The sequence below is a fragment of the Opisthorchis viverrini genome, assembly GCF_000715545.1.
Source record: "Opisthorchis viverrini unplaced genomic scaffold opera_v5_58, whole genome shotgun sequence".
In the NCBI taxonomy this organism is placed as follows: Eukaryota; Metazoa; Platyhelminthes; class Trematoda; order Opisthorchiida; family Opisthorchiidae; genus Opisthorchis; species Opisthorchis viverrini.
The window spans coordinates 671253-684054 of NW_008751716.1; the positions used below are offsets into that span (position 1 = coordinate 671253).

The window sequence follows — 12802 nt, forward strand, 5'->3', positions numbered from 1 at the left end:
TCTCCGTTTTTCGTTACTTGGGCTGTTAACTGTGGTCCAAGGCAGCCAATCTGGAATCCCGTTTTGATCATACAGTTGGATATTTATGACTCTTCATTGAGCCGCTCCTAATCACGTAATAAGCGCAAAATTTTGAGATGTCACTTGAAGACAGACGTATTTAAACGAATTGTCATCATTATTTGGCGCATGTGGGCATATCAACAATGGACTGTTGAGGTAATCGCGGGAATAAAACACCCCTATCCAAGGCAGGAAAACGTTGGTGCACGTTCTACTGCAAGTACTCTGCCAAAGGTACAACTTCGGTCGTTACATACCGCTGAGTATGTACAGCGCTGTAGAACGCATCTTGGCCGTCGGTCAATTAAACGACATGAGACTCAGAGTATAGAAGTCTTAACAGAGGCGTGTGAGAGTACTTCGTCCAACAATTAGCTTATCGCTGCGGTACACAATTTTTCATCGCCTGACAGTAGCGCGTCGCTGCTGCCGCCTTGCGTATTATGTTGTGAAGAGACACTGAGGAAGTTGGAGTCTATGGGCTGACCGTACGCTTCGCAGCTGGTGCATATATGAGTGTTTACCTGCGTGGTAAGCACGTCCACGCTGTGTTTACCCACTTAGTGACAATACAGTGTAAATGATTCGGATTCTAAAACGCCAGTTTAACAATCATCTGACTGACGACTGCAGTTCGGTATTTATCCCCAAGGCTGTTATAGATGCAATGGTAATGGAACTATGAGAGGAAAAGGGATGTTCCAGGAAGTTGTTTATCGGATACGAGACATCCTTTAGACGGATACTTAAGACAATTTTTATCACATTGGTGTTTCTCGCTGCTCCTGAATTTCGGCAACATTTCACCGGTTTCTATACCGCCCATTTAACTACCTACCTAGTCAAATATTTCTAGCACCCTCTAATCGAATTTCAATTGCTTCATTCCGCCTAGTTTAAATGAATAATAAGGGTGTAACCAATAAGTTGTCAAGTTCTTACTCGTTTTGATTCGCTGGCATTCGTAAGATCTGCAAAATGTGTAAAAATGCACGCATACTGGTAGCTGTTTCATCCACTGATTAATACTTCTGGGTGTGCATTGATCTTTTGACTTATGCATATCCGTTTCCCATCCACTCGTCGGCCTAAGTAAATGGAGTTGTATTTCAACATAGGGGCATGTTAGGTGCACTCTGATGACATTCGCGCGCGCACACATCGAGCATGTGTCGTGGAACATGACCAGCAGTATTTGATGGAAACATGACTGATCTGGTATAATGTAAGTAACCGTAAAACATTTCATTTTCAGTCAAAAGTATTTGAAACCCCTTCGGTCCGTCTGATTGCTTAAAGGACAACGAGCTTCAAATCGGCTAAATCTAGATTTACACAAGTAAATAGATCAAAATTATTTTTGGACATGAAAATACTGAGCAGTTTTGAAGACGGCGTAAATACACATGGACCGCGGCATTTGGAGCACCACTCTGCGGAAATCACATAGATATGTTTGTCCTGCTGTGCCCTGTAATTGGCTCATCAGGTTTGTTCCTAACAGGGTCAAAGCTGTTAAAATGATGAAATGTTTTGTCACGTTGAGACTGTTTGTCATTTCTTTGCACTCCCAGCAAGAAGTGTCTTGCACGATAACCATGTAGTGGTGGCGATAATCAGACGAAGAGCTTTTCTATTCATAGACCTCTTGACTGCAGCCGTGATCAACTGATATTCTAACCACCAAAGACTTTTCTTGCAGACGGAAAAATGCGTTGTACAAACATGGATCGAAGCAACGAATCATATCTGTCGTTTACTGAGCTTAAGTGATCGAGCGGTTGTGGTCACGTGAGAATGTTTGCACGATTTACTTTTGTCTCAAATCAATTCAAAATTAAATCGATTGTTTTCGAGGTCAGAAAATGGTAGAATGGACAACTAGAATGGGTTTTTCAGGAAAAAACGAAGCAACTGAATGACTAACCTATGGTTGAGACAGCTTTTCCGGTAAACACGTTATCGCAAAGCCGTACAAGTAAACTTGTCTTGCCAACAGCTGAGTCCCCAGCAAGCATGACGCGGAATATTCTCAATTTGTCATCCATCAGCGCAGTCGAAGTGGCTGTTGAACGATGCAGTTGCTTTTGATCAGATGCTGGTCCATAGTCTGCAGCTACAGAGGACATCGGCTGCACACCCTCGCTATAGTGTACCACCTTTTCTTGTGCAAAGGTTTGATTACTGTCAACTACGCATTGTGAGTCTGGATTGGCGGAAGTAGATACCAAAACATCCTCCTCCATACTGTCTCTTCGGCTACCAAGTGAACGCGTCGCTTCTTGTACTGTGAGACTGGATACCGTACGCTAAAGTTGAGGGGAGTAAATATGACAAAAACAAAGCACTTGAGATCAGTCCACAGTTCGGTCACGGGACAGAAAAATGCTAGACAACGGTTGTAACGGTGCTCACCATGTTAGGGAAAACAAATTACTTTCTTAAAGGCAATTTCCCACAGACCGGTTTCGCCTGTCTTATTCAACCTCATCAGGCGGGCACATTTCCCGAGTTCCCGTCAAACTTATGTCTCACTTCCGAGTTCCCGCAAACTTATGTCTCACTTGGGAGAGTCTCCGTTGGGTTTCCAACGAAAACCGAATTGGTGTGCAAATTGTTCGCGGTCCAATTAGAAGATAACATTGCTTGAATCTAGGAAGCTGCTTACATAACGAGCTCCAAAAAAGGGTATAACCGGCTGCGGCCCGTCGAAGTATTCTCAGCAAACTTGTAAGTAGTTGACTTAAAGAAAATATGTCACTATATCTTGAAAATCGTACGAATTTAGACATAAAACGGTCCTTGTGTGGTACGTTCGGCTGAAAAAAACGTAGTAAGCGAAAGATTCAGCTGGGATTCGCTAGAGTCCCCTGTGGATGTCAGTTTGTGTGCAAAAGAAAGTATTTCGTGAAAATAATTTCAAACTGGAGTCCTCACAGTTGGGACTACGATTGCCCATTGAATATTATATATATCTGATACACATTTGATTCTTTGGTTCGGGGCAAGGAACCCGAGTGTTCTGGATTGACTATGAAAAAATGATGCTGGATGGGGTACTCAATAATGTGTATTCAAAAATGAATGACAAGGATTGGAAAATGTCTGGTGTCAACCGCTTCACCTCCTGTTTTCAAAAATACTTAGAGGTCAAAGTTACGCAGCAAAGGCCTGTTTGACCAGCTTTGAATATGTCCTCTAGTGAGTATCTTTCACATAAGGAGACATCATTTTACGCGCGATCGAAAACAATTTCTCTATTAACTAGTATTTCTTTCTCACAGGTTTGAACACAACACTGTCAAGCTTGCACCCTTTGTTCCAAAGACCCATTGGATTCATAAAAACCTGAGGTCCAGTTTCATCACAAATCTTCAGTCCCTTTGCTAGTGTTCTGCACATTCCAACACTCCCCTCCACTGTCCTCTTAACGCTTATGCTATTTCGCCCACTGAACGTAATATTTTAAGCGTCCTCGTGATTCATTGGATCTTTTCTCTCTAACGACAAGCATTCTTGCGACTATTATTAAGAATTTCTCAGCTTCAACTTCATACTTGACTTCCACCCTCTCTGAAAACGCAGATTATTCCACGAATCCCGGATCACACCGCTGAACAATCTAAAACACCGAAGAAATGGAGGCTGAAATGATCGACAGCATCAAATGACGTAAAGTGAGCCCTGTTCCCCAGTTCATTAGGAATGCAGCCTCCAGTCTATCAAGAGCGAGCAGCTTTGGTTTTCAACTGCTAGGCTGTTCCCATTTGCGTCAGCGTAGTCCCAATTAATACACTGAATGTTTCGTAGCCTCAAGCCTACAACGATTCTAAAAGTGGCCACGGTCATATGGCCCAAGCTAAACAAGCTGTCATACAAGCTGGCCATATGTATATGACCGGGGTGTGTCTCATGTGTGCTGTGGCCTACCAGACAATCCCTCGATTATGATACGATTGTAAACCGTTTGGTCGCATCCAGCATCCCTACCTGAGTGGTCCGTCAGTGGTTCCCCGTGGTGAGGCTCTGCTTCGGTAGTCAGGCTCCATGTTGTTTTTGACTCACATCTCATACTTGAACTGCGTGGCGCTTTATTGTTTTGAAACGTGATTTAATTTATCCTCTTCTATTCTATTTTTGTGTATTTTCTGTACCCACCCATCTGCAACGGCACTCCGAAAAATCTTGAGTGTTAAGTCTGTGACGTTAAGTCTATGATGTTAAGTCTATGTGCTGGAGGTGACTGTCTGCGGCGTCGTTACCTATATCCAGTTAAAAGATCATTAGCACTATGTAGCCATATGCTTAGAGCGTATCTCCTGAGTGCTGCTGCCCACTAGATACCCTTTTGAGCGCACTTTAAGGAGCAGCTGTTCAGTGGTACGCACCTGAGTGGATAGTTATGAGTCACCAAGAGGGTACGCATGCGGCTTCGGAACTGACCCCCTCACTCCTCCTCCAGCTCAAACCGTATGTGGCATTACCCAGTATGCGTGTTCCTACCGGTGTAGATCGATGTGATATGCCAATCCGGAAAGGTATAGCAGCCCACCATTCATCAGCTAGGCCAACGGTGTGATGACTGTCTTGCGTACTGAACACCAAAGGCCGTGTGAGCTGTTAGTTAAATTGTGTATGCCACTTTGGCATGACATTTTACCCTTGCTTCACACGTATGTATGAAGGTCAAGCATGTGCGTCACCAGGGGCACAACCGATGAGCTGTGCTCACTGTCTCTGAGTCAAATAGTCGAAACAGAAGCCCGCTGGGCATTACAGACAAACCGTACGAAATACCATCTCGTTACGCCACTGAGACGCCACGGTACATTAAAAACTCAGTTATCCATCCTATCACCCTATCCGCTCGTTGTGTTTTCGCACGAATGTGCTCACGTGCAGATCGGCAGTCCTGGAGCTGCCACTGACAAGGCCGTTTGACTACTCATGCTACTTACAACGGTGAATCCCTTCTGTCGCGAAAGTTGGAAGTTTGCTGTCGCATCCTGACTGCACATAGAGGTCAACGATCGTTCGGTTGGTGAGCTTGCATAGGTTTCATCACTTATGCTTGTTTATGCATGCTCACCAGGAAATCAGTATTCCGTTTGTTGAACCTTCAACGGTTTGTCTGTCCCGCACCCATAAGGCGGTCGGATGGGCTGAACGATCCGACGGCCTGACTCATCTCTACCATATCGTACTTGTCTGTGGCACCCACAAACGGATGGAGAAATCGTTGTCTGTGGTGTCCCATGCAGTGTCGAGATGCAGTGCGCACTACAGCACATTCGCACAACCGAGCGATATACGGAATGGATGACTGGAAAACTGGACGAAGTGCCCGAACAAGTGACAGGAGGGTACATGTAGCACACGTGAGATCCTGCCTCGTCGTTGGCTCGAAAGCTAACTCAGACATTTGTTTCCAATGCATGCAACTTGCTTAGTTACGGTTTGTGTCTATGCTTATATCTTATGTAAGTTTGATGATCGGCCAGGTAGTTTGACTTGGCTGTAGGATTAACGCCATCCGGACAGCAAAAGTCGAATCGGTAGCTCCTGAAGGTCGGTTGCACGTCGTATCAGACAGGGGCCGTATTTCAAAGGTAAATTCAAGAGCAAAATTGACCGTGCAGACGTCCGTCATACTACACAGAAATTTGCTACAAGGAGGTTGCAGTGTACGAGGAGTACTGTGTATTTCATCTCGGCTGCTTCTGAATGTTTCTGCTGAGAGAAAAAGTTGGTTGCTTTGTTTCCAGTAAATGCTTATCCTTGACAATCAACAAGCTATACTTTTGACAGCCAGCGTTATCTACGGTGAGTGTAGAGGGCAATATGGCTCAGTGGTTAGAGCGCGAATTTACTGACCGTAAGGTCCGCGGTTCGGTCCCGACCTCTGTATCTCGACTTCTCCTGTCTAGGCTTGGGCAGCCCGGCAGCATCCCAGCCCTCGTGCCTCCTTCGGATGGCATGGCAGCTAGTCCACAAAAGGGTGAACGATGGTAACACTACCCTCTGGAGACGGCATACCAAAGAATGATTATAACTCCACTAACATCTAAAAGCTCCACATATGCTTCATTCAGGTTTGTAAGTCAAGTGTCTGAGGCTTTTTGAAACCAACTGACTCTACCCAATGATGCAACTTTACTTAACCAAGCTCGCCACCCTTCATCGTACAAATTTACTTCACTTTATATATAAATGCACTGTTAATATTGTTTTTCGCGGTAAACAATGCGGTAGTTCAATGGTCAAAATAAGAAGGAACTGAAATACTTCTCAAAATAACGACTCACCGCGTTCTTTTGGCTTGAGATTGCAGCGTGGTCGACTGGTGATTCCAACTCCATCTCGGACTCAAACTCTGGAACATCGCGCAAACTCGAAAGTCCACTGTCTATAGAAAAAAGACCAAAGACGGAGTGAAAAGGCCGAATTTCCTTAGAAATGACGTTCAAAAGATGATTGAGTAGTTCCCGTTCAGCAGAGAAGCTCCGTGAAACACACAGGTATTACTTTGAATACAGTAGTCGATTATGTTTTCCTAGGCATTAAGAGTCCCGGACGCGGTAGAGATTTCAGTTCATGCACCCACCTCCCCAACAGCATCACTGAGTCATGTATGAACTAATTACTCTCTAACAAACAATTCGAAGGGAACACGGACTTAAATCGTCCACCACTGCTACATAATGACAACCTACCAATCGGACGTCATTCCACCCATCAAGCTTCCTGCGGCTGTCATTGTTGTCACGCCGGATTGCTACTATCCAGTACTCATTGTCCGCTACCGTAGATGGAAACGCTGATAACAATGCTTCCAAATACAAACTAGACGAACATCTGCGAGCCAGGTGGTACCGGTCTCAGCAATGACCACCGATGTAACGGTGATACTATTGATGGGGGAGGCATGTGAGTAGTATGTTTTTTTTGTAAATTCGCTTTGCTCCTCTTGAAAAGGGAGATCTATTTCGGAATTTGTGAAGTCGCTTTGTAGCATTTACTTTGAACAACAGTCAATTAATATCCAGGAAAGTTCAGAAAGACGCGTTCAAAGAGAAGATGAATATTCAGTTTTTGTAAGCAAGATGCATATGAGAGTTTTGCTTCCCTGTTCAATAGTCTGTAACTGCTCAGTCGACATTTTCTAATAAATAACTCGGCAGCGAAGGCCTTCTTCCTTTCACCGGTAGACGCAGGTAAATGAAGATACAGGGCTCAAAAACCTTTTTGAAATGTTATGTACCGGCTCAATACCAAATACCGAATACTAGTCCAAAATCGCCCAACTTACTAGCACATTCCTCGAGAGGGCTGAAAAGATAAACTGCTCCCACAGAGGAATGTGTTATTTAGGTCTAGAGGCGAAATGGTCGGAGTTCACCATTGGAAGCTTTCTTGATGCGACGGTGCGCGAACGTTTTCTTCCTAGTCATTCTATGACAGTCACTTCAAACAGAACTTATGTGAGTCCTTCTCCATAAAATTTGTCACCCTCTCTCCAAAGTCATCCCATTTTATCCACTTCACTTGAAATTATAATGCAATTCGTAAGTGAATCTGTGATTTCGTTGAGGGTTTTCAAAGTGTCAAAGCTGGGACTACCCCCACATGGTTTATCTATCCCAACAGGTGATTCATTTTTCCTTTAGCTCTGTAAGAGTACTCAAATAGATTTGAAACGATATTTAGACCGACATGAGATGTCATTTCATTCGCTTTTAAATGACCCACCGTCTATCCAAGTACGCAGATTTTCGGGAAATACGCTGCTTGGTTTGTCGATTTATTAAAGCCCATATTGTAAACTGCTCACTTTTCTCATACGGCACACAGAACTTACCCCCATGAAGAGATTCGCCACAAGTTTCTACCCAAGCGTTGAAGCTTTCTTGAGTAAATAGTGTGTTTGGTGGAATACTCGTGCGTTCTGTGTCCCGGCGGCGACGTCCAGGAACAGGTCGAAGAACAATCTTTTTTGGTTCGGGTGATATCGCTTCCAAGCTTTCTTCTGCGATTGAATTCGACTGGTGATAGGTAAAAGAGCGTTCTTTTGGGGTGCCAGCACCAAGAATGTGCTTTTCCACTAACAGTTGCTTGAAGTTTGAGTACAACAGGGAATAGGCGGTGGCTGCATCCTTCAAACACGCGGTGTTCTCTACATCCTCAGTACTACGCTCTAGTACGGCACATAGACAATCGTTGGCATCGCATAATTCTCTGTTCACTTCTCTGTAAATCACAGCAAAAGCAGTTTGGTTTCATTTCGGGGGAACACAGGAATTAGGAATGAAGGAATTTTCCCCATATATCAAATGTACATTCAACCCTTCTGCTTGCTGAGGCCAAAACTCTTACAGTTAATTCCTGGTTCCGAGAGGGACAGTATTTAACTACTGATATGAGAAGATTTCGCGAATTGGCAATAGAAAATGGACATACGAAATATCTATACGTTTGAAAATTTCAAGTTAGCAGACACGCAACTGTTTCGATGAGCGAGTGATCGCGAAATACATGTGGATCGAAGACTCTAGAAGAACAACGCCACAAACCAAATAAAAGTGAACAGAAAACTCTAATGAACGATGAAAATAACCTTTTTTATAAAGAAAGCCTGTAACTCTCAAATACCATTGTGAATTAAACATGAAGCTGAGGAGATTTGTCAGTCAACAACAATTGATGTGTTTCAAAATACAGTTGAGGCGTAAAAGGGGGTCCGAAATTTAGCCCCGCAAAGTCAGATCGGCACTTCCGGCTTTCATTCAGCTTTTACCACCCCTTTTGCGTAAGTTAACCTATAATGTGTAGAGCAACTAAAAGTAGATTGTTTCGAAATTAGTGTAATTTGCATTCAGATTAATCTCGTTCCAACAATTCTCATGAATCTCCACAAAAGGTAGAAGCACTGAACTCGAGCCACGTACTCATCAGCGGTGCATATACTCGGCTTTGCCGGGGTTTAAATTCCGCAATCTGACATGCTAGGGGAGTGTGTTACCACTACTACACGAGCACATTCTGGACGCATCTGAATTTTTACGTCTGAGTGGGCGAACTTGTTCACTCTTGAGTGATGTGGTCGGTTTGCCCGACGACTCGAACGGTTACCTCGTACATGTCCTGAATATGTTGGTCAATTTTACTGCCTCGTCAATACTTCGCAGTCAGGTCGCCGCACGGAGACTTGAGATCTATTGGACAATTTTTGATTTTTGGAACGTGGTTGAGGTATTCCAGGACATGTTCATTCCAGGACATCAGGACAGGAGGAAGATCGTCTGAACGAGAGTGGTGTGAACGTGAACAAGAAAATTAGACGAAGTGTGTGACCTTCAGTGTAGAAGCTGACACTTAATAGGACTTCCTTATTCGGTCTATTAGGAAGGCCAGATTTCTGAAAGCCCGAAATCTACTGAGGCTCTCTGCTCCACTGGATGTTGACCAGACAGACAACGCTCCCTCAATATGAGCGCTTCACAGCCTTGTACCAAATCCAGACCGCGTGCGTCAGCATTGGACCGAGTTAGAGAGTGCCCCTCCAATAACTAGCTTGGGACCGTTGTATTTTCGCACTCGCACGCACTCACGCCTTCGCACTTTCTCATTCGGAATGTAGCTGTTGTGTACCCCTCTGTGAGTCTTTTTTTTCCAGCATCGGGCACTGAAGCGGGTCAGCAGTCAGATAGAACAGATTGGCGAATCAGCAGATATAATACGGTCAAAATAGGACCTCTAAATTCCAAAAGGATATCACCCAGAGTTAAGTTCCCAGAGCGCGAGTTCGGTCTGTCAGCTAAACTTATAATTGACTTGGATTAAGGGTGGGGAATACCCCGATGACGTGTGTATGATGGAGCAGGAAACGCTACAATAAGTTCAGCCTAAACTGAGTGATGAGCCTACTTAATTACACACGGATTTCTTAAGTATTCGTGACCAAAAGATCCGGTCCTGACCACACTTTCCTTCATCATTGGATATCACTTTCTTCCAGTCGAGATTCCATAATATGCAACTTTATTGTGCCTTGATTCTGTGCTCCATTTTCAGCCAAAGCAACTTTCTCATGATGGTCTGTGTCAAAACCCACTGGACATGCCTGGAATTTAGAAGACAAATTATGGACCTCTTTTGTGCATGGGGTACTTGTTATTTTGTGAGGTTTGCACTTCGTCAAAATCCTGCCGTACAAAAACAGATGCAGTTCAACAGCTTTCTGGAAAACTTGACCCGAGCTACTGATCAGAAAACTGTCTATCCAACTTTCTGATCTATCCATATTCTGTACGATGAATAGTCTCCCAGTTGGACATTTTTGTAGACGAAGTCATTTTTCCGTCATTCAAATGAACCTAATGCTTACTGTGCATTTCAGGAAGTACTACTGTACCAGTGTATCGTTGTTTTAATCTGTGGTCATCACACATGTGAAATTCAGTCCAGGCACATTTACGGACTAGATCGATTAAGGAGGCCCAGTGGTCAATTGCTCTCACTTGCACACAAAGTGGTACCTTGTGAGGACTGATTTCTCCAGGCTGGAAATCAAAGGAAACCGGATACGAATAGTGAGAAAAGCTTCTCCAGAAACAATCTAAACGCACAACCACACTCTGTCATCACTTCAGATGTCATCCATTGTCCACGAAAGCAAACGGCCACCGTTCGTGCGCCTGTTAGACAAACTGTGGTGTGCTGATCAGTAATCAATAATATACCATGGCAACCGCCGCATGGTAAACATGCGTGGTTGTAAAATGCGGGCTAGTCCGAGTGAATTTTTTGCGCGCTGTCAACTGCTTATATGGGTAAGGTTTATCGTGATCAATGAGAAAGATCATAGGATATTCAGCGAATCCGGAAGAAAATCGTAGGAGTAATGCACTGAATGCAGCCAGTAACTGACTTGCCAGTGTTTCATTGCTATGTCTTATGAGCGAGATGGCTCAAGTGGTTAGAGCGCGAATTTACTGATGGGAAGGTCCGTGTTTCGAACCCGACCTCTGCCTATCGACTCCCCCTGTCTAGGCTTAGACAACCTGGCAGTATCCCAGCCCTCATGCATTCTGCGGGTAGCATGGCAGCTAAGCACCGAAAGGGCGTTACAGCTGAAGGATGATGTCTTACATCTAATATACATAGACAAACAAGACAGGATCACTTTGCTCCGTTGAAGATGATCTATTGCGCATCTGACAGCCTGAGGATTATTTCTTGATCCTTCATGCGGTAGATTCTGATAAAAATGTTTCTCGGTGTCAGTCCTTGGCCCTGGCCGAAGATTTTATTGTCGGAGTCTTTCAGCACAAAAAAATTTTTCCGGAAGTTTGTTCTCAAATATGTACGTCCTGGGGAGGGAAGGAAAGAACTACCCCATATACTTACAGGATTTCCGCATGTTTCCTACTCTGTTTAGGTGCTGGTAAACAGCAGAATCTCATGAACTTGTTTCCGACTGCTTAGGAGCACTACCGATAGTGCCTGGTTGCTACAATCGCTCTAATTAGTCAGCGAGCTACTTAAAGCCCTATCTCGTTTGATTTTTTGGGTTGCACTTTACTAGAACAATATCATAGCTAATTTCGGACGTGATATTTGTTCAGGACAGTTGTTTTCAGGACAGAGTCTCTGATTATCATATTCGAATTGGGACTAGACAGTTCGAGTAAAACAAAATTAGCCAAGTCACTGACAGTATGAATTTTGCTATCATATGAATGGAAAGATAGAACTGCAGTCAAATTTTGGACAGCATGTAGTCTCGTACTTCCTTTAAATTCCGTCTAGACATACCAGCTGTCTAAATGGCATGATATGCTCAGTCCCGGCTTCCTGATTTTTTAATTCTATAGACTTTTAACTAAGTGAGAAATAATATTTCAACCTTTGCTAATGACAAGTACAGCGGTAAAGTGAGGTATAAGGGTGCCAATAATTCGGATTGAATGTGATGATGAAAATCGTATCCCAATCAGCTCAATTTCTATTAGTTTTCAGTATGAACCCAAGTTATTTGAAAATAATTCATATGTGTCCACCCCAGTATGCATGGCGCTCCAGAGCTATTCTCAACATAGTACGTTTCACACTACTTAACATGTGACTGGAGGATAGGGAAGCACCGAACTAGTGTCATACTGAACGCTGCGCTTGCTGAGCAGCTTTTTTTTAATGGAAGAATGCTTCAATGCTAACTGTGGCCCAATATACAATCCAAATTCCAGAGGCCAACTCTGAACAACGTGCTATTCCTTCCTTCTGATCTATGCTGAAGGCCTTCGCTCAGGTGAATCCCTAAGATTTTCACTTGAGCAACCCTACATAGGATTCATCTAGCTATCTACATCTACCTATCTGAATGAAAGCAATATTCGTCATTTGAATTAGCGCTGGTTTTGACGCTTGATGAAACGGCTTTTGACCGGGACATATTATGTGTACCTGAACGATAGTTCATACAGGCGTATGAGGTGCGTATCAGAAGTTGCTTGAAACGCGCTCTAAACAGGAGATTCGGCTTCATTGCTACAGGAGGCTGACATCTGCGCCACTAATTTTAGCAACTGAATCTCTAGAGAGAGCTCATCTTTAGCACGAATTTCGCGAGCTCTCTCAACAAATGCTTTTCTTGCAACTTCTTGCTGAATAATAACGTGATGAAAGTTACATTCTGACCGTGTTTGACTTTCATCTTCTTAGATGCTTGCCGAAAATCTGT

The 12802-nt window shown here is 43.8% G+C and overlaps 1 protein-coding gene across 1 annotated transcript in view; it reads right to left on the minus strand.

Moving 5' to 3' along the window:
* Positions 1-12802, minus strand: part of T265_03915 (hypothetical protein) — a gene marked incomplete at both ends in the record, with an annotated part of 44441 nt that overhangs the window by 12338 nt on the left and 19301 nt on the right. The window contains 3 exons of the mRNA XM_009168516.1: positions 1987-2372; positions 6369-6469; positions 7922-8310. Coding sequence (XP_009166780.1) covers positions 1987-2372; positions 6369-6469; positions 7922-8310 — 876 coding nt within the window. The remainder of the gene's footprint in view (positions 1-1986; positions 2373-6368; positions 6470-7921; positions 8311-12802) is intronic.